Source organism: Gallus gallus, chromosome Z (genome assembly GCF_016699485.2).
Source record: "Gallus gallus isolate bGalGal1 chromosome Z, bGalGal1.mat.broiler.GRCg7b, whole genome shotgun sequence".
Lineage (NCBI taxonomy): Eukaryota > Metazoa > Chordata > Aves > Galliformes > Phasianidae > Gallus > Gallus gallus.
In genome coordinates, this window is record NC_052572.1 from 17,988,048 (window position 1) to 18,007,787 (window position 19,740).

Sequence of the window (19,740 nt, forward strand, 5' to 3'; positions counted from 1 at the left end):
TCACTGCAATACCAAATGGGAATATTTGCTTTATACCTTTCTGTTAGAAAGTTGTTGAGTTGAGAAAAGAGTTATTTTTACTCTTTATTGGTTTGGGAAATAAACTTAAGAAATGTGTTTATATGTAAGACTGATTTGTATATTAACTTCATACACTTTTATTTGTTCACATTCAGCAGTTTGCAGATGTTGACAAATGAAGAAACAGGATTTCATTTTATTCTCTTTTCCTAATAAATTGATACTACTTTGGAGATATGTTTGTGCACACAAGAGTACACTGAAAATTTTCTGGGTAAACACACTGTGTGCATGTAAACACATAACAAAATATGTATGCTCACATGATGAAAAATATTTAAAAAAAAACTCTTCATGAAAAATGTATGATTAAATTATAGTGAAGTGAGTTACTAAACTAGTATGATTTTTTTATTTTATACTGTTAAAATAACTTTATTACAGTTTTAAGTGATTTTTTTTTCAAACTATACTATTTGGGTACTCTTGCTTGTCCTTTTCTTGATTTTACAGAGATCTTATTTCTTAAGCAAGTAATTTGTGGTTTGAATTAGCGGGTTGAGTGAACTAGATGTGCTCTAGAGAGGCCAAACTATGGATGGCAATCAGAACTGAGGCTTTCTTATGTGTAAAGTGAAACCTCATATAAGGACTACCTTGATACATTAGTGATTAATATATTCAGACAGGTTTATAATTCTGATTTATAGACTGTGACCTTAGTTTCCCACTATCTGTTTTTCCAAATTGTGTCGTTATAAATAAACTATGTAAATAAACCAGTTAAATACATATACATGCTCTAGCACCATATATCTTGTCAGTTCCTTTAATTCTATACCTTGTCTGGAAAGATGTATTTCTTTCATCAAGATGGCCTTATTGGATTGTGAACTTCACTAATTCTCATTACTGACAGGAGAAAACATTTTTCAACTGCTTGCTAATATACCTTGTAGCCATCAGGTAGTTCCTTGCACTACTCATGCAGTGAGACAGGTTGCCATTTTGTGCGAGTCTGTCTTTGTGCTATAGAAGTACTGGTAAGCACTGAGCATCAGATCCATTTAAGATAAAACTTCAGTTCAGATTTTTGCTATGATTTGCAGTTAAATTTAGTTTAGTACTAGTTCTTCGAAAATAAGTTTTAAATTAGTACTCGTGTTGTGCTGTAGAGGTTAATTTTTTCCTTGAAAAATCCACAAAAATAACCTTACAGTGGAAAAAAATTGTCAACAGTTTGCAAAGAAATAGAAACAAATAGGTGCAAAACAGTTTTGTTTAAAAACCACTACTGCTGAACAAATACAGAATTTCTGCAAACTTCTAGACATACACCAACTATAACTTAAATTGGTAGTATGGATAATCATCTTAGTACATTCAAGAAATATTACAGAATACTAAAACTGTTTTCCACTAAATGTTACTTAGGTTTAAAATATTTTTTCTTCTTCTGAAATCTCTGATTACATTAACTTAAAAGTAGAGTTAAGTGAAATGGAATTAACATGCAGAATAGGAGATATTTTTTATTAATCTACATGAGATGTGTTGGTGTGTTAGCATTTATGCAAACCTACTACACTGGTTTCTGTCAGTGTCAGAAGACTCAAATGGCTTTATTATTTTTTACATATGTTTATCAAATAGTCTTTGGCCCAATACAGTAATCTGTAATTTCACAACTCAGTGTTATGATGGGAGAAAAATGTATGTAGCTTTCAAAATCAAGAAATTTCTTAATTTTTCAGAACTGAGTAATAATAATTGAAAAAGCAAACTTAGTTTGTTTAAAGAGATGAAAATGTAAGTGCTGGACCTTTCTGTCTCTTAATTAATATCTGACCTAGTTAGAAAAGATGTCATACATTTTGTGACTTTTCATTTCAACAAGCTTTTGTCTTTACTCTGTGCATTCAAAATTTTGGTTGCTTATTTATTGACATCAAGAATTAGGAAAATTATTCTGAATAGCATATGATCATTTAGAAGTAGTTATAAAGTGATCTTCCTAGCTGCTAAAACCTGTTCTGAATTCTGATATGCTATCTTAAAATCACAAATACATATATATTTTTTTCTGTAGTATGAAAGATGAAGAGGAGCAGATGTGCCCCATTTGTTTGCTGGGCATGCTGGATGAAGAGAGCCTGACTGTGTGTGAGGATGGCTGCAGGAACAAATTACACCACCACTGCATGTCAATATGTATGTTGCCATCTTTATGTCATTAAATTCTGGTGACTCTAAATAGGCAGAAGTATTACAGTTTAGTGTAATTTAGTGTGAGTTTTGTAGATTTTTTTTATGTAAAAATGGATAAAAAAATACCCACAAATACTTACTCTTAGATGACGACTGTAGCATTTTGTGAGGCTTTGTTACTGTTCAGATACACTGATATGCCTATTTTTATCAGTTATTCACAGATCAAGCTTGTAGTTTAGTGCTTTGAGAAGGAAGTTAACTGCAGGACTAAAAGTTAGAACCTTTTTTTTTTTTACCTGATTGAAAAGACCATGGCCAATTAGAATAAGGTTAGGAGCAGACTTACTCCTCTGCGGCTTGCCATGATAGTACATGAAAGTTGTCCACTCTAACCTTGGATTATGTAGTGAATTAAGAGTACTTGCATGAGCTACATTGAATAAAGTATGTACATACTTTCAACAAATACTTCAACAAATAAAGTTCAGTCTCCTGTATTTTTGTAAACAAAAAAGATATTACTTCTATTAGAGGCATAAAAAGAACCATATTTTGGTTCCTATATTTCAATATTAATTACAGTGCCAAAATGTAGCAATTCTGTGTGCAGAAATGTTTAAATGCACATACTTGTCAGAATGCTTTATATGGTTTAGTCTAGAAGTTTCAGTTAGAAACTAATTTTTTTCAGCATAACTTAGATATATTAATGCCATCTTCTGGTTCTGTACACTGGAAAACTGGAAAACATGTTATCCTATTGCTTTTATCCAGGGGCAGAAGAGTGTAGAAGAAACAGAGAGCCACTTATATGTCCTCTGTGTAGATCTAAATGGAGATCTCATGATTTCTACAGGTAGGCATTCAGTCTGAATCTAACTGTCTGTTTCTGGATCTGTAGATTCTTGAATGTGGTAAAGTATTTACCTTGGTCAGTGTTTCATTTGTTAATCTTTGTTCTTTGCTGTTAATCTGTAGTCATGAATTGCCAAGCCCTGTGGATTCTTCTGTTCTCCATGTGGTTCAACAACAAACTCAACAGCAATCAACAATTGGATCACAGAGGAGAACCCAGGATAGCAATTTCAACCTTACTCATTATGGGGTCCAGCAGATTCCTTCTGCCTATAAAGATTTAGCTGAGCCATGGATTCAGGTAATTTTTACAATATAAAAGAAGCTTCAAATGTAAAAACTGATTTTGAACCATTTTGCTAAATTTGCTCTTAATGAATATAATATTTGCACAGCATAAATGCAAAACTACTTGCATTTCCTTCAGAAGAAGCTATGCTCATTGTGCTTAATGGCCAGCAAAGAAGTCCTTCCTAAGTATTCATTCCTACTACTGTTATTAATCACTGAAGGATCTTTCTGCTGAAAAATCTTGGAATAAAACGTATTGAGTCAGGATTTGGAAGCAACTAATATTGAGTGTCTTGTCTGTATAGTTATTTTGTTAGTCCTAGGTTAACCACCAAACTGGGCTATATTGTGATTAAATTATTTGCCTGAATTAAAAAAAATGAGGAGGACTGGTCACTTGTTGTATATTTTAAGCTTCTTGAGGTAGTCTAGCAAAACATTATTTGACCACCTTTGTATCTTATCATAAAAATCATTGAACAGTTTGGGTTGGAAGAGACCTTAAAGGCAATATCATTCCAACACCCCTGTTGTGGGCTGAGTTGCCAACCATCAGCTGAGGCTGCCTAAGGGCCCTGTCCTACCTAGCCTTTAATGCCTTCAGGGATGGAGGTATCCACAGCTTCTCTGGCCAGCCAGTTCTAGTGCTTCATCATTCAGACTTCATCCTGGGCCTCCTATTGAAGGTTCTTGTAACAAAATTCGTATTATTAATTTTAGTCTTATCATAGAATCATAGAAACATCAAAGTTAGAAATTACCTACAAGATCATCCAGTCTAGCCGCCCACCAATCACCAAAAGTTCTCATTAAACCATGTCCCTCTATGCAGTGTTTTGTGCAAGTGTCATATAAATACAGAGTTGGCACTTATTGTTACCTAAGTTGGGTTGCAAGAGACAAACAGCCTAAATACTCTTCAGGCTGAAGTTGGATTCAACTGAGTAGGGATCTCATGCTGAAAAGAAGAATGGGATAACTTGTTGTCTATATTTCTGCTGTAACTTTTGTCAAAAATAGCTGGACCTTGTTTTCAGGTTTGTTTAAATCATTGTCTAAAACCAGACTGCATTACTGAGTAACTGAAGTGTAGTGAATGAAGATAGCTATACCAACATCCACCCCCACTTGGCCTAGCAGAATTTTTGGAGAGCTGAAGGCTCGTTATTTATGACAGTTAATCTATATCATAGATTTTTATTTATTTATTTTAAGATAGTATAACCTCTGGCATATAACTTCTGGCTGACACATGTCTTAGGGTGATTTTTCACCAAGTGTGATGTTATTCAACTTGACTCATGTAAGGTTGCTTTCTGTTTGACAGGTCTTTGGAATGGAGTTAGTTGGCTGCTTGTTTTCTCGAAACTGGAATATACGAGAGATGGCACTTAGACGTCTTTCCCATGATGTTAGTGGTGCTTTATTACTGGCTAATGGTGAAAGCACTGGAAGTTCTGGAAATAGCAATGGAAACAACACGAGTGCTGGAGCTCTGGGAATAGCGAGTGGGTCATCTCAGGCCACCGTCTCAGGAGATGTTGTGGTGGAATCTTGCTGCAGTGTGCTATCCATGGTCTGTGCTGACCCTGTCTACAAAGTGTATGTTGCTGCTTTAGTAAGTAGTTGTTTACTCGTTGTATTCTAGTTACTTCATTTTTTAAAGGGATAGGAGAAGGAAATGTGTTAAGTCAGGAATCCCAATTATTGTTGTTAAGCATTACTCACGACTTGACTATCAACTGTCATCTGAAAGCAGAATGTCCTCAGTCCTCAGCAAGAGTGAATTGGCATGTATCCACTGGCTAAATACAGGGAAATGGTTATTATTAGCAGTAATTGTATGACTGTCCTTTCCACTCAAAAAATATAGTACTCATTTCAGTGGTGGATACCTGTTTAGCTCTTTATCCTTTTAACATTTCTATAATATTTTTAATGCAATTTATGTGAAGTTATTCACATTAATTAGAAAATTCTATAGCTAATCTATTTCATATTTACTGACTTTTCTCATTTCTCCTAGAAAACCTTAAGAGCCATGCTGGTCTATACTCCTTGTCATAGTTTGGCAGAAAGGACTAAACTACAGCGACTTCTGAAGCCAGTTGTAGAGACAATATTAGTTAAATGTGCAGATGCCAACAGGTATAGTCCCATTAACTTCAAATTTATTTTGGGTTGATACTGAGATGTCTTGAATCATCATTTGTTGCTATTTTGAGTCAAACAATAAGAGCATTTATAAGATGTGGTGAGGTAAGTAAAGAAGTAAGATAAGTGTAAGTGTACCATGATTTATGGTTTTGTTAGTTTAGTTGCTACAACCAACTTCAGTCTTGAAGGATATAGGTTTTGAGCGCATCTGTTCATATTTGTCCAGCATTTAGATATCTTAAATGATGCTTTGCTTTCATAAAGACTTTTTCCTTTAAAATTAAGGAAGGTACGTTGGATGAAATCATCAGCCAGGCTTTGTCTTCCTGTCCTGAACTACCCTATCTGCTCTGCCAGGCCAGCCATTTTTTCAGTTGTAGAGTTAACTAGTTGAAGAACATAATCACTGCGATCACTGTCTCTTTCAGTTTAGTTTATCATAAGCAGCATTTCTTCTAAAACCAGCCTAGAGATGGTCTTCCCTCCCTTCCCCGTCCCTCCCCCCCCCCCCCATCAGCAATAGTCTAACAATAAAACACGTAAAATTTAAGCAGAGAAATTAAACTGTTACTTTTGTTGCTGGATTTTTGAATTTAGCCTGTGCTTACAAGAGGAGAAGGTACTAATGTGCAGCTGCGTGATTTCTTCTGTAAGAGAAATGGGAATGTACTGAAGCTGCTTCCTATTTGTTTTATTTATTTGTTAGTGATATATATGAAGTTTCTGGGAAAGTCCTCGTAAAAATATCACAACTGTTTGTAGCTTACAGGTATAGTATTATTTATAGGTTACTCCAAAACTAATGCCTCCTGTTTATTTCTGTGGAAACTACAACAGATACAAAGAGCATAATAGCTTTATTTCATGGAGCAAATTCGTAGCAACAGAACACTATTTTTCAACATAGTTACCACCATTAACTGTGCATTTTTGCCAGTGATGAACAAATGCCCGCAGGGTGTCTTTGTAAAAGGCAGAGGTGACTTGCTGTCTCCACTGCTGATGCACATCACCCACCACACTCATATACACTGATCTCCATCAATGTTCAGTGAAGCATCAGTGAATGTCAGTGGATACTTTTTTTTCTTCCGCATGGGAGAATTCAGTGGCACCTTTGCTTTATACGCACTTCCATGTCAGACACCATTTTATCAGACTGCCCCTGTGTTGTCATCTGTCACACAGCAACAAAATGTGAAAGGATATTGGTGGGAAGGTTCAACCTCTACTGCTGTACCACCAACATCTGCCACTTACATCATGGGCCAATATAATGAAATAGGAGGCATTATTTTCAGAGCAGCCCTTGTACAAATGAATTGGAATAAAGTGAAGTGAAGTCAATATCCAAATAAAATTCCCAGCTAATGATTATTGAAATGTTAAAAAGTTTTTTCTTAAAACCATCAGCTAAAGGAGTTACTTTTGGTTTGAATTTCTTGTAGTCGAACAAGTCAACTTTCAGTCTCAACGCTATTGGAGATGTGTAAAGGCCAAGCAGGAGAGTTGGCAGTTGGGAGAGAAATACTTAAATCTGGTAAGAATAGTTTTTCATATATAAATGGATTATCATTACATGCAAATATACTGAATTTTTGTAAATTAAGTACAGAATTTATCCAAAATCAGCATGGCAAAGTGTTTTTCTTTGGAGTTTGGGGCTGGGGTTATTTTGGGCACAGATGTAATTCCATGTAAAACTGTTATGAACCTTATGGAATTTAAACTATGAATATATATCCTTATTTTTATCAACTTTTTTTTTAGGGTCCATTGGTATTGGTGGTGTTGATTATGTCTTAAATTGTATTCTTGCAACTGAAATTGAATCAAGCAACTGGCAAGCGCTACTGGGGAGACTTTGTCTTATAGACAGACTTCTGTTGGAATTTCCTGGTGAATTTTATCCTCACATTGTCTGTGGAGATGTTTTACAGGCTGATGCCATAGTAGGCAGGTACATGCTTACACTGTTTAATTAATACTCTTTGTAGTTGATTGTGTCGTTGATGATCTCTTCAAAAAATTGTGGGATGATAAATTCCTGTAAACAAATATTTACATGCAAAAATACACCTACTTTAGAGTAACTAGTTGGCATTTTCAGTTTCTGACCTGTTAAAAAATTTTGAAGCAGCAATGCAAGCAATAAGTCCTTTTGCTACTGCAGATCTGACAGCTAAATACGTGGTCTTGAAATGGCTTTCTTAGCACAGGCTAACCAGAGCAGATAATTTCATAAAACAGATTTTATAGTGTATTTATTTTCAATTACAGATATAAGAAACTTCTCTCCCTTCTAAATTTCGCCTTGCTGTCAATTGACAATTCCCACTCAATGGTTGGTAAACTATCACGGAGAGTATTTTTGAGTTCAGCAAGAATGGTTGCAAGAGTTCCTCACGTGTTTGTAAAGCTGTTAGAAATGTTGAGTGTGACAAGCTCAACTCATTACACAAGGATGCGTCGACGTCTGATGGCAATAGCAGATGAAATGGAAGTTGCAGAAGCCATCCAGCTTGGCATGGAAGAAATACAGTCTGGGGAATGTCGACATGAAGACTTTCTGCAGCTACCCGTACCAGATAATTCTCCAGAAGCTACAGAAAATAATACTCCTAACAATACTGTCCAGTTATCAGGGAAAAATGGGAAAGGCTTAAGTGACAAAAAACTGAGTGCTGGTCCAGAGGACATTTCTGAGACACTGACTAGCCTAGTTGTGGGACATCCTGTTTCATCACTAACCACTGAGCAACCAAAGCCAGCTGTTCAAACAAAAGGAAAACCCTACAGCCAGTGTTTGAACTCTTCTCCCTCATCCAGTCATTCCCAGTCACTATTCCCAACACTTCTCTCTCCTTCAAACCCATCTGTATCAGCTGGCACTGTAACAGATGTCTCTAAACTCCGACCTCAGGGATTCATTCCCTGCAAAATCCCTTCTCCTTCTCCTCAAACACAACGGAAGCTTTCCCTCCAGTTTCAGAGAAGCTGCTCTGAAAATAAAGAACCAGATAAGCTTTCTCCAGTTTTTACCCAAGCCAGGCCATTGCCATCTAGTCACATACACAGGCCAAAGCCATCACGACCCACTCCAAATGATATGAACAAGCAGGGAGAAACTTCAAAGAACAGCATGACACTTGACCTGAATGATACTTCACATTGTGATGGCAATGGTAGTAACAGTAGTGCAGTTATACCAAGTGAAGAGACAGTGTTCACACCAGTAGATGAAAAATGTCGGCTGGATGTTAATGCAGAGCTCAACTCCAGTATTGAGGACCTCCTTGAGGCCTCCATGCCAACAAGTGATGGCACAGTTACTTTCAAGTCCGAAGTTGCAGTTCTTTCTCCCGAGAGGGCTGAAAATGATGATACTTACAAAGATGATGTAAATCATAATCAAAAATGCAAGGAAAAGATGGAAGCTGAAGAAGAGGAAGCTTTAGCTATTGCTATGGCAATGTCTGCATCTCAAGATGCCCTGCCAATAATTCCCCAACTACAGGTCGAAAATGGTGAAGATATCATAATTATTCAGCAAGATGTAAGTATACACATGGGAATTTCAGAATAAACTTCTAAATTGAGGTTCCATAATTTAAGATGGTGCTGGTGTGTTTTCAGAGTTACACAAACACGACTTGACTGAGTGTCCTCTCTTATAAGCTGGAATATAAACAGTCTATAAGTTGAGGGTGCCACAGCGTTCTTCCATGGTTATTAACTCATTTAGAGGGGTTATTTGGAAAGGAGATACGTACCTCTCTTTAAAATAGCGAAGAAAGTATAAAAGGGGACAGCAGAAAATGAGTGTGAAGTTTTTAGGAATAAAACTGTACTGGGTTTTGGTGTTGATTTATTTTAAAAGCTATCATGCAATATCAAATCAGTTTCTGAAAGAATAAGTAGGGTAGGGAGAGAACTTCCTTTCAGTACATATTGAGAGGGAAGCTGCAAGATACTAAGAAATCAGAAGAAAAGTTAGTTGTTTGCGAGCATACAAGAGTACAAGAAATGAGAATAGAGAAGGAAGTTATATGAAAGCTCATAAAATGGTCAAGTATCTTGACTTGAAGGAGGTAAGGTGCTGTGAGGCTACATGCCTGGGAAATGCAGCATAATTGGTAGTGTTGCTGGAATGAATGAAGTTGTTTTTTTTTGTGATTCCCTGCATGAGATAACAGCAGGTGAAGCAGGAGTAAATTATATGGAAAGTGTAATTTTGGTTGTGTTAGGTTTTTAGAAATGAGATAAGGAATAGAAAAAGTCTTATAAAAACATGAGTAGGACTATCTTGCCTTTCACTTTCAGTTGGTAATGCAGAAGAGCTCTGTTTTAACATACAATAGAAATGTGTGGGTTGTGGAAGGACGTTTGTTCAAAATGTGTATAGTACTGCAATATATGTAACTGTAAGAGAGAGGAGAGGCTTATAAACTTCAGTATTTAATAGCCTTCAAGAACTTAAACATTGTACGTGCATGCTAATAAACAAGTAAATGATTTGGAATGTAACTTGCAGACACCAGAAACTCTGCCTGGACATACCAAAGCAAAGCATCATTACAGGGAAGATGCAGAATGGCTTAAAGGTCAGCAAATTGGTCTTGGAGCTTTCTCTTCCTGTTACCAAGCTCAAGATGTAGGAACAGGGACATTAATGGCTGTAAAACAGGTAAATATTTCACATTCTTGAGTGTGTTTTGCTTCTTCAATGTTTCTGTGGGATATTAATATATTTTAAAGTCTTCTCACAAACTGCTCCATTTCTTCTGCTGCCACTTGTCACCTAACACATAATACAAACTCTATGCATGGTACTAACAATATTTTCTTTTTTTTTTCATTTTAAGAAACACTGTACTTTCTAATACACATTTTGCAATATATAGCCTAGTTTAAGCAGAGGAAAGTGGAGAGGGAAATTTCTCCACTGCAGAGATTCTGTTGTCCAGAAGATTGCTCTTACTTCTCTATGACTGTCTCGCATGGAGATTTATTCTCAGCTGAAGGGACTTGAGATTCTTTAAAAGAGCACTTGCAGCTTTTGGGTAGTGAGCAGAGATGGAAAGACATCCATCCTCATTGTTTCACCAGTGGGTAGGAGGAGGGGGCACAAATGGCATTTATGTAAGGCAAATCTTAATATTGTATTTCAAAACAGGTGACATATGTCAGGAACACATCATCTGAGCAAGAAGAGGTAGTGGAAGCACTGAGGGAGGAAATACGGATGATGAGTCATCTAAACCATCCTAATATTATTCGCATGTTGGGTGCTACATGTGAGAAGAGCAACTACAACCTCTTCATTGAATGGATGGCAGGTAAAGAGCTACATGTGAAAAAATAATGAAAGTATGTATTGGCTTGGAACTTTGTCGTTTCATACTGCAAAATATTCCATGGATTGCATTAGTTTGCAAATTTATGTTTTCATTACTGATTTGAAGATTTGTGCTGATTAAAAAGGAAAGATTTACTTAGAAAGCAGCTTGAGTTTGTATAATACAGCTTAAACAGTATTCTTACTGGGAATCTGTTTTTTTATTGGGAATTTTCCGTGACTAATGTGCAGTTGAGAGCCCTTACGAGAAATATTACTACGTTTTCCTCAATTTCTGCATCTAAAGAAGGATTTAAACTTCAATAGACACATATCCAGCTTTCTGTATTTCCGACTGTTGCATTTTCTTTGTATCTTGTACATTTAAATGACTATTAAAATGACATTGCTAGAAGGTTGGCAATACCTGTCACTTGGTTGTTTCCCAGACATTTTCTTGAAAATTGCGTGAGGAAAATGCAAAGGCATTTGAGAACTTACAGAAAATTTCTAATGCTATGCAGCAAGTAGGACGCTTCAGAAAAAAAACATTCAAATATTAAATCTGTTAAGTGGTAGTTTAGTAGTATTTTCTTCTCACTATTATATATAGCAGGGAAAAAGTTTTATATCCTTCTTTTTTGAGAAGAAGCTTTATTTTATGAATTGAATTATGTTATTGCAGTCCAGTTATCAAGAATGCATTTGGTGTTTTAAACGTACTTATTTGCCATGAAAGAAGGCATTGCACTTTAACTTACTTTCTTTAACATAAACCACTTAGCAGTAGCAGAGTGCTAACAAGCAAAAGCCCACATATGTGTTATTTTCTGCATTGCTGGTTGTAATTTTTTTTTCTGAAATAATATTACTTCGGTTATAAGTTGTCAGGAGCTGTGTTTGCATCATTCAACACCAAGTTATTCTACATTACTTCAAAGGGCACAGTGAAAAATCCGAATCCTTGAGAATCTATATGCCAGTACTTGATACATTAAAGTATTAGCACATTTTTTACGAATAAAATTCTTTTCTTAGGAAGTGTAAAAACCTCTATCATAATAGCATGTACAGTTTGAAGCAGAAGGTAATTAAGTAGTCGAACCATTCCTTTTACCTAGAGAATTCCAATTTTAGGAGACAGTACTACGTTCTCCTATCATGAAATATAATTGTTGATAAACTCTGTTCTTATCTTCTAGGGGGATCAGTTGCTCATTTGTTGAGTAAATACGGAGCCTTCAAAGAATCAGTTATTATTAACTACACAGAGCAACTGTTACGTGGCCTTTCTTACCTCCATGAGAATCAGATAATTCATAGAGATGTCAAAGGTAAGATTTACTTGGAATGTCTTAAAGTGTAATATTTTGAAAGCAGTGTCTCTTGGCTTGAGACCTGTTGTTTCTCTTGGATGCCATCTCAAGAGTTGCATCTCTCTTGGGTTTGTCTGATTGTATTTAGGAACCTTACAGAAATTAATCAGAACATTCATAGTATCCCTAGGGATGCTGGCTACTTGTGCCAATTATTTAGAAAAAAATCAGTTTTCTGGATTTGTTCAAATAAAATATAAAGTTGCCATATAGCTTTAGAGAACAGTTAAATTAATGTAGATATTTACATTACAGTCTGTGAACAAGCCAAAAGAAGTCAGGTTTCAATGTATAAAAACATTCTGGGTTTTCTTCCGTCATCCTAATTGAACATGAACATAGTTGTGCTGTTTGAACACAACCTGGACTTCACTGGGGAATCTCAGTTCTATTAAAATCCTGCCTTTAACGTTGCTATAGCTGTCCACAAACAGGAGACAGATCCAGATAAGTAGCAACACAACAATGGTAAACAGTCTTGCCTTTTAATATTCTTCCTTGAAACAGGAAAACTTTCATTTCCTGTCTAGTTCTCTTTAAGACATTTCCAATCTAGTTAAGGATGAAATAAGTTTAAACTTCACCAGATAGCTGCAGACAGTGAAAACCTCCAGAGTTTTAAGTTGACATTTTCTTTCGTTATTTGAGCTCCAGACATTGTTCCAGCATTCTGTTTGCCCTACTTTGAAAGTTTGATTGCTTCTCTAAATCTCATATGGCCTCAAGCTGTGTTCAGTATTTGTGTATAACAAAGAAGTGACATTATTACATATACCCTTGGCTGTAGGATTTCCTTGGTTCTGAGGGTGAGGAACGTCTACCTATCTGTAGTTTTGAAATTGGAAAATTGTTTGTTCATTGTTTTGCCTCTTAATAGAAAACCAACCAGCAATGTTTTTATTATGCTGTTGACAGGTGCCAATTTGCTAATTGACAGCACAGGTCATAGATTAAGAATTGCTGATTTTGGAGCTGCAGCCAGGTTGGCATCAAAAGGAACTGGTGCTGGGGAGTTTCAGGGACAGTTGTTGGGAACTATTGCATTTATGGCCCCGGAGGTAAGAAACCAGTTTTGCAAATTACTTCAAAAAGCTATTCTAACTCTGTTAGCTAATTCATACAGCCAAGTAGATGGAAACGGCTATAAACGCTTCTAGTGAATTTTAAATGTACTAGTTCTGAAGAGCAGGAGTGATTCCAACATAGCAATAGTGATTTCTCCATCTTGCCAAAACTCTTATAAGTGGTTCATGATTTTTTGATATTTTATGATTATTGTTAAGAAAGCATAAATGACTGTCTGGTCAAAAGACTGCAAGATTGTTTGATTTGTCCATCAATCAGGCACTGTATTTTCTGGCTTCCTGTGTAAGTTTAATGGCACTTACTGATCACTCTGTTAAAATGTTAATCCGATAAAATGTTAATCAGAATGCATTTTGTTGGTTCTATTTATTTATTTATTTTTCTTAAACTTAGGAGACTTTGCAGTAAATAAACTGAGCTCTGATTTGTCTGTTCAGGTTCTGAGAGGTCAGCAGTATGGTAGGAGCTGTGATGTGTGGAGCGTTGGCTGTGTTGTCATAGAAATGGCTTGTGCTAAACCTCCCTGGAATGCAGAGAAACACTCCAATCATCTTGCTCTGATCTTTAAGGTAAGGTTCTTTGTTGCTGCAGTGGACACTGAATAATTATCATCTGCAGCAGAGTGAATTTTATGGAAGTAAAAGTAGTAGGACTTCTTGCACTGGTCCTTCTCTATATTGGAGCTGTTTGTTTAAAAGCAACACTAATATCATCGTACTCATCATTTTGACTAATAACTTATTTCCGAGCCATCTACAGTAATATGTAGGAAAAGCTTTATTCTAATACACCTAATGCAGCAGGCAAAAAAATATACATATATAGGAATAGAGTTAATTAAATCTTCTTCCTGGATCAAGGGTTGTAACTGTTTCTTATGATCTTATCAAATATGGAAGCAAAATAAGTGTTTCTACTACAGAACATTTCTGTTTATATTCATAGTGGGGAAACATCCTTCAGTCAAATGTGATGTTCCATGACCAGATTTTGCTGAAAGTTACCTACTGTTATGCCATTCTATAAATGAATATTGTCCCTCCCTTTTCTAGGCCATCCTTATTTCTTAGTAAAACCAATTAGATATATAGAATCATAGAATGGCCTCGGTTGAAAAGGACCACAATGACCATCTAGTTTCAACCCCCCTGCTGTATGCAGGGTCGCCAACGACTAAACCTGGCTGCCCAAAGCCAAAAAGACAAATAGAGACATACACATACATCTGTATGTATTCTTTAGTTAAAAATCTAGTTCAACTCCAGGCATGAGTGAAGAAAATACTGACACAGATAAAGAAGGTGATCGGCATCTCCACTGGAATGAGTAAAGAAAGTGTTTCCATAAAGCAGAACTAGTGCAATAGTATTCAAATACAAGAGATAATCATCTTAATGAGGTGGTGTCTGTGAATCTGATGGTGATACTCAAGTGTTCTCCATCATCTTTCTCAGTCTGATCTAGAGAAGGTAAAAACCAATATGATGGGGAGCAACTTGCTTCCATCTGAGAAAGATAGAAGTGAGCGATATTACATAGTATGTTAAGCTAGTTGTGCTCTTGCTTTGTCCTTACTGCATTTCTGCTACCACCCTGAAGGACAATCTATCTCCATGCTGGCTTCTGTTGTGCCAGTTAACACCAATGGCAAGGAGTAGACTAAAGAATACCCACAACTGTGGCCTGAGGGCCACTTCTTATGTTCTGTCTTGCAATTGGTTGTTGCAGAATATTGCTGGAAGAATTAAAATGAGAGAAAAGTACAAGGAGAAAGGCAGTCTGCAACAAGCATGTGTTGTTGGGGAAAGAGTCATAAAAGGAACTTGAGACCCATTTTATAGAGAGGCAGAAATTACTGTAATCCTATAAACCGCAGTGGGAACTACGCTGAGTGGTTAAAAGCATATACCATAACATCAGAAAACGATCAGCTTGTTTACTGCTTGGGAGGTAGAGACAGGGCTCTTAAGAGTCACTGACTTCTAAAGAAGTTTTCTCTCTGTTCAGATTGCTAGTGCAACTACTGCTCCATCAATCCCTTCACATCTGTCTCCTGGCTTGAGGGATGTGACTCTTCGGTGTTTAGAACTTCAACCTCAGGACAGACCCCCATCGAGGGAGCTGCTGAAACACCCAGTCTTCCGTACTACATGGTAGCTACTTATGTGTAAGGCTATACACTGAAGAAGATGCTACTGAATATAAAGTAACTGTCTTACAGTGCAGTTAAGCACAGCAGCTTGTATTGTTCTACTGGCCTTGATGACAGGTATACATCATGGACTTCAGGCCAGTGGAGGACCCTACCTAAGTATGTGATTGAGAAATGGAGATCTTTATCTAAACTCAGTATGCAACATTTCACAACTTGTGCAGAGATTTGTAAACTGTGCCTTTTCAAACACATGGCTGTGTGTCAACGCAAAAGCATTTTTCTTTATATCTGCATGATTATTTAGCAACTTAAGTGATTTTTATTTTATTTGGAGCGCTTTTTCAGCAATATTAGCCGCTGAGGGGCTCAGGATCTATTTTAATAAAACAATCACTGTTCTATTTCACATCATGTAGATGTAAGCAGAGGATTCTGCAATTAGGAAGTTCTGTATCTGTCTCTTTGACTATACAAATCTCTGTGTAAAAAATCCAAATGTTGATGGATACTTTAAAAAAAAAGAAAAGCCTTCCTTTAAGTAAGAGCAGGCAGTTGTGGTTCACTGTGCATTTACTGCTGGCTGTGTAATTTCTTTTGAAATTAAAGTTTTGTGTTTTCATTGTATTTTTAACTTTCAGGTAATGGGGATATTTTAAAATAGTCTTTAGAAAAAGATGCAAACTGTCACTGAACATCTTGCTGACACAAGTTTTAAAAACAGATTTGCTAGAAATCTGAAATAAAATGCCATCCTCAAGTCAGTGTTTAAGGCTCTGACGGTATAGCTTATTAGAGAATAATAAAGATTGTTCTGCGTGAAACAATTTAGATTCTGAATCATGTGAAAAGTCGTTGAGCCTTCTTTTCATATGGCAAATTATGCAGAAGTTATGTCAAAGGCGCCAGACTCAGCTTCCATTGAGGTTGACAGGAGATGCTGTTCTGTACCTCATTGGGAGCAGGTGCCAGCTATGAGTAAAGCTCATTCTTTCTGTAACAACATTGAGGTCACGTTCTTCAATGATAACAAGTTTTACCTGCTGTTTTCCTTCTGCCATACATCATCTATTTACTGTAGCTGTTAGTGATAATTTTATTTGAAAATGTTGGAAAAAAAAAAATATTACCCTAAGAAAGGTATTTATTTTATCAAGAAATGATCTTGGACTTGAAAAGCAAGATAAAGTAAAATGTGAAGTAAAGCTTCACCTGTAGTGCAAAACTTGTGTTTTTAGCAGGTGTGTTTTTAAAACAGATTTTTAAAATTATTTTTAAGGCAGGTTTTTAGATTCTGATGCATGTAATTCTGAAGGAAAATGGCAGCTTTTCTTTTGCTTTTTTTATGATGGGGATCTTTTTAAATCGAATATTGATTGTGTGTAATCCTTTAAAAAATACTGTTCGTGTTTTAACTCTTCAGAAGCCAGTTAAGTTGTTGGGCTGAAACAGAATTGGTTATTTCTCAAAGACTCAGGATAAACTAAATAAGCTACAGTACATTTAAAAATGTACAATACGGATTGGAAGTGAAACATCCTAAAGATGAGTTTACAGGAATGATAGTGCTCATACTAAATAATAACAAAAGGCAGTGTCATTGGTTGTGAATGTGTTCCTTTGGAAATTTTACATTCCTTTGTTTTGGAAGATTGGCAGACTTTGAAGAGTTAAAAAAGATAATACCGAAATGTGAAGTTTGGTAGCTCTAACTGTTTTGTACTTGACTTTTTTTTTTTTTTTGACCACTTTAGAATTTCTCATTCTAATAAGATTGTTTCCAAGTCTTTCTTACGTGCAAGCTTTAAAGGATGCACTCTTGCCAATTCATGTACTGGAAGATCGGTTGTCAGATTAATACTGTTTCTGGCAGATCTGTAAACTGTATAAACTGATGAACCTCAGCTAATCAGTATTACTTTGTAGATCACCATGCCTACCACATTTCAAACTCAAACTGCCTCTAGCTGTCCAAATGCATTTTGTTTGAGTTTGTTTGCGTTTCCCTCAGCTTGCTGGTAATTGTGGTGTTTTTAAAATGCAGATGTGATGTAATATTCTTATTTTCTTTGGATCAAAGCTGGACTGAAAATTGTATTGTGTAATTATTTTGTGTTCTTAATGTTATTTGGTACTTAAGTTGTAAATAACGTCTACTGCTGTTTATTCCAGTTTCTACTACCTCAGGTGTCCTATAGAGTTTCTTCTACCAAAGTTCACTTTCACAATGAAATTATATTTGCTATGTGTCTGATTCCTAAGATTTCCAGGGCTTAAGGGCTAACTTCTATTAGCACCTTACTGTGCAAGCAAATTTTACAGAAATCTCTGGGTTAAGAAATTTGGCTTCATTGTATCCTTTGTTATTTTAAATATATCAAGATATTTTAATTAAAAGTTTTTACCCCATTGAACCAATTTTATATAGTATAATTTGTACCTATTTTGGTGTTCTTGTCTTTATAGTAAATAAAAGTTTTTGAACAAATCTTGTCTTTCGTGTATTGTAATTTAAGTACCCTGAGTTTACCAGTGAATGAATGGAGTGCTTCTGGTCTACCTCACTGCTTATACACACGTCTCCTGTACAACGCTCAGTATAGGAAGGCTCGGTCCCTAATATTAAGCATACGAACAAGTCTGGGCTGGTGTGTATGTATGAACATGCATTACAACACCAGGGCTTGTTTCAGCTGCTCTCTTTCTCTTTTATTTTATTTTTTTCAGATACCTTTAGAATTGATTGGTTTTGGATAGCTGCGAAAGTGTTCTGATGACCACTCAATCCCACAGTCAGTACCATCAGTCTCTCTTCCTCACCACCTGCATGGTTTCTCTAAGTAGAAACGTGTCAGGTCACCATTAGAACCTGGCAGCAATCTTATGTTAAATTATGGTTTTTGAAAGCTGGAAAATGCATTTACTGATGCGTCAAGAAAGAAAACGTATGCCAAAAGCAGAGTAACAGGTAAGTTTGAGTGTTAGGCATTCCTTTTCATGGACATGGCCTGTTGCCAACAACTTCAGCAGGGGGTGACATTTACTGCCAGGAAACCTCTTCATTTGCACAGGTGTTGTGAAGGTGTAATTCAGCTCTTCCAGAAGCAAACAGTAATTTATGCTCCTTGCGGTTTATCCGCCGAGAATAACGCTAGGATCGCTGTTCTGCAGATGGCAGCAGGTCGGCAGGGCCGTTCTGCCCCACGTGCCCCCCGAAGGCAGCACGCACACCTCGCCCTGCCGCCTGCTCAGGGCGCAGCGCTCCTCCGCAGGGTGCGGCGATCTTCCTTTTCTACACGCCGCGGCGTACCGTGTCGAACGCGTTATTCTCTGTGAGGCACGCGGGCTCAGGATTTCAGGGCCGAGTAGATCCGTTTTCAGCGGCGTTGCCGAGAAAGACCAGAAGATGGCAGAGAAGCGCTCGGCACACACGACGAGTGCGGCTCTCGCTGCGCTGCACTTCGCCGGCTTGTGTCGGCCCGCAGCTCCCGCGCTCGGCAGGGACGTGTAAGGACAACAGCGGAACTAAGGACCATACGGAGTAAAGTAAAGCAGGCGGCGATGTATTTGCGTGCGCGAGGTTCTGAGGTGAGAAGCGGCTGCATTTGTCTCTCGCTGGGCCTGGCAGCACGCTGAGCTCGGGCGTGGGGGGTGCGCGTCCCGGCAGGCTTTCCTTTCTCCGCTGTGCCCCGCAGCAATTCCCAACACCAGCTCCTCCTCAGCATTCTCTGGGCGGGTTTCTCGGGGAAGTAATATCTACACTGCCACGTGCTGTCTTTTTTCCCCGGTAACCGTGGGCCTGGCTTCCAGCAGCCTACAGCTACAGCTGCAGGACGGGAAGACAGGTCGTAGGGCAACAGACCCCAGCGAGGGAAGGGAGGCCGAGCCCGCGTGCCGCTGCAGGGGAGGCGGAGGCAGTCCCGGAGGAGACACCGGTCGCAGCCCGGGCACGGGGAGCGGTTCTAGGGGAGGCCTTCGTGCTTTACGAGGCAGCATAGAGCACGGCGTTGTTTTCTCCAGACTCGCGTACACGTGAGGACGGGTGGCTTCACCCCTAACGCCGACGATGCTCTCGCACGTACGCCCCGTTTCCCGCCGGTCTGACGCGCTCAGACACCGCCCCTCCCGGTGTCTGACTCACGCGCCGGGCCACGCTCAGCGTTCCCCCCGCCCCGCCTCACCGCCAATAGAGGCTCTGCATGCAAATATCACCGCGCTGCAGGGCGCTGATTGGCAGCGCCGCGTGCGCCGTC

General features: G+C 37.8%; 1 protein-coding gene across 5 annotated transcripts in view; it reads left to right on the top strand.

The window, feature by feature from the left end:
• Positions 1-17,975, top strand: part of MAP3K1 (mitogen-activated protein kinase kinase kinase 1) — a 57,675-nt gene extending 39,700 nt beyond the window's left edge. For all 5 annotated transcript variants that reach the window (XM_046905627.1, XM_015277575.4, XM_046905629.1 and 2 more), the window contains exons 7-20: positions 2,111-2,232; positions 3,007-3,088; positions 3,211-3,388; positions 4,706-4,996; positions 5,405-5,526; positions 6,984-7,075; positions 7,306-7,495; positions 7,816-9,091; positions 10,070-10,222; positions 10,712-10,874; positions 12,076-12,207; positions 13,165-13,307; positions 13,773-13,904; positions 15,343-17,975. In XM_046905627.1, coding sequence (XP_046761583.1) covers positions 2,111-2,232; positions 3,007-3,088; positions 3,211-3,388; positions 4,706-4,996; positions 5,405-5,526; positions 6,984-7,075; positions 7,306-7,495; positions 7,816-9,091; positions 10,070-10,222; positions 10,712-10,874; positions 12,076-12,207; positions 13,165-13,307; positions 13,773-13,904; positions 15,343-15,492 — 3,226 coding nt within the window. In that variant the 3' untranslated portion in view covers positions 15,493-17,975. The remainder of the gene's footprint in view (positions 1-2,110; positions 2,233-3,006; positions 3,089-3,210; positions 3,389-4,705; positions 4,997-5,404; positions 5,527-6,983; positions 7,076-7,305; positions 7,496-7,815; positions 9,092-10,069; positions 10,223-10,711; positions 10,875-12,075; positions 12,208-13,164; positions 13,308-13,772; positions 13,905-15,342) is intronic.
• The last annotated feature ends 1,765 nt before the right edge of the window (positions 17,976-19,740 follow it).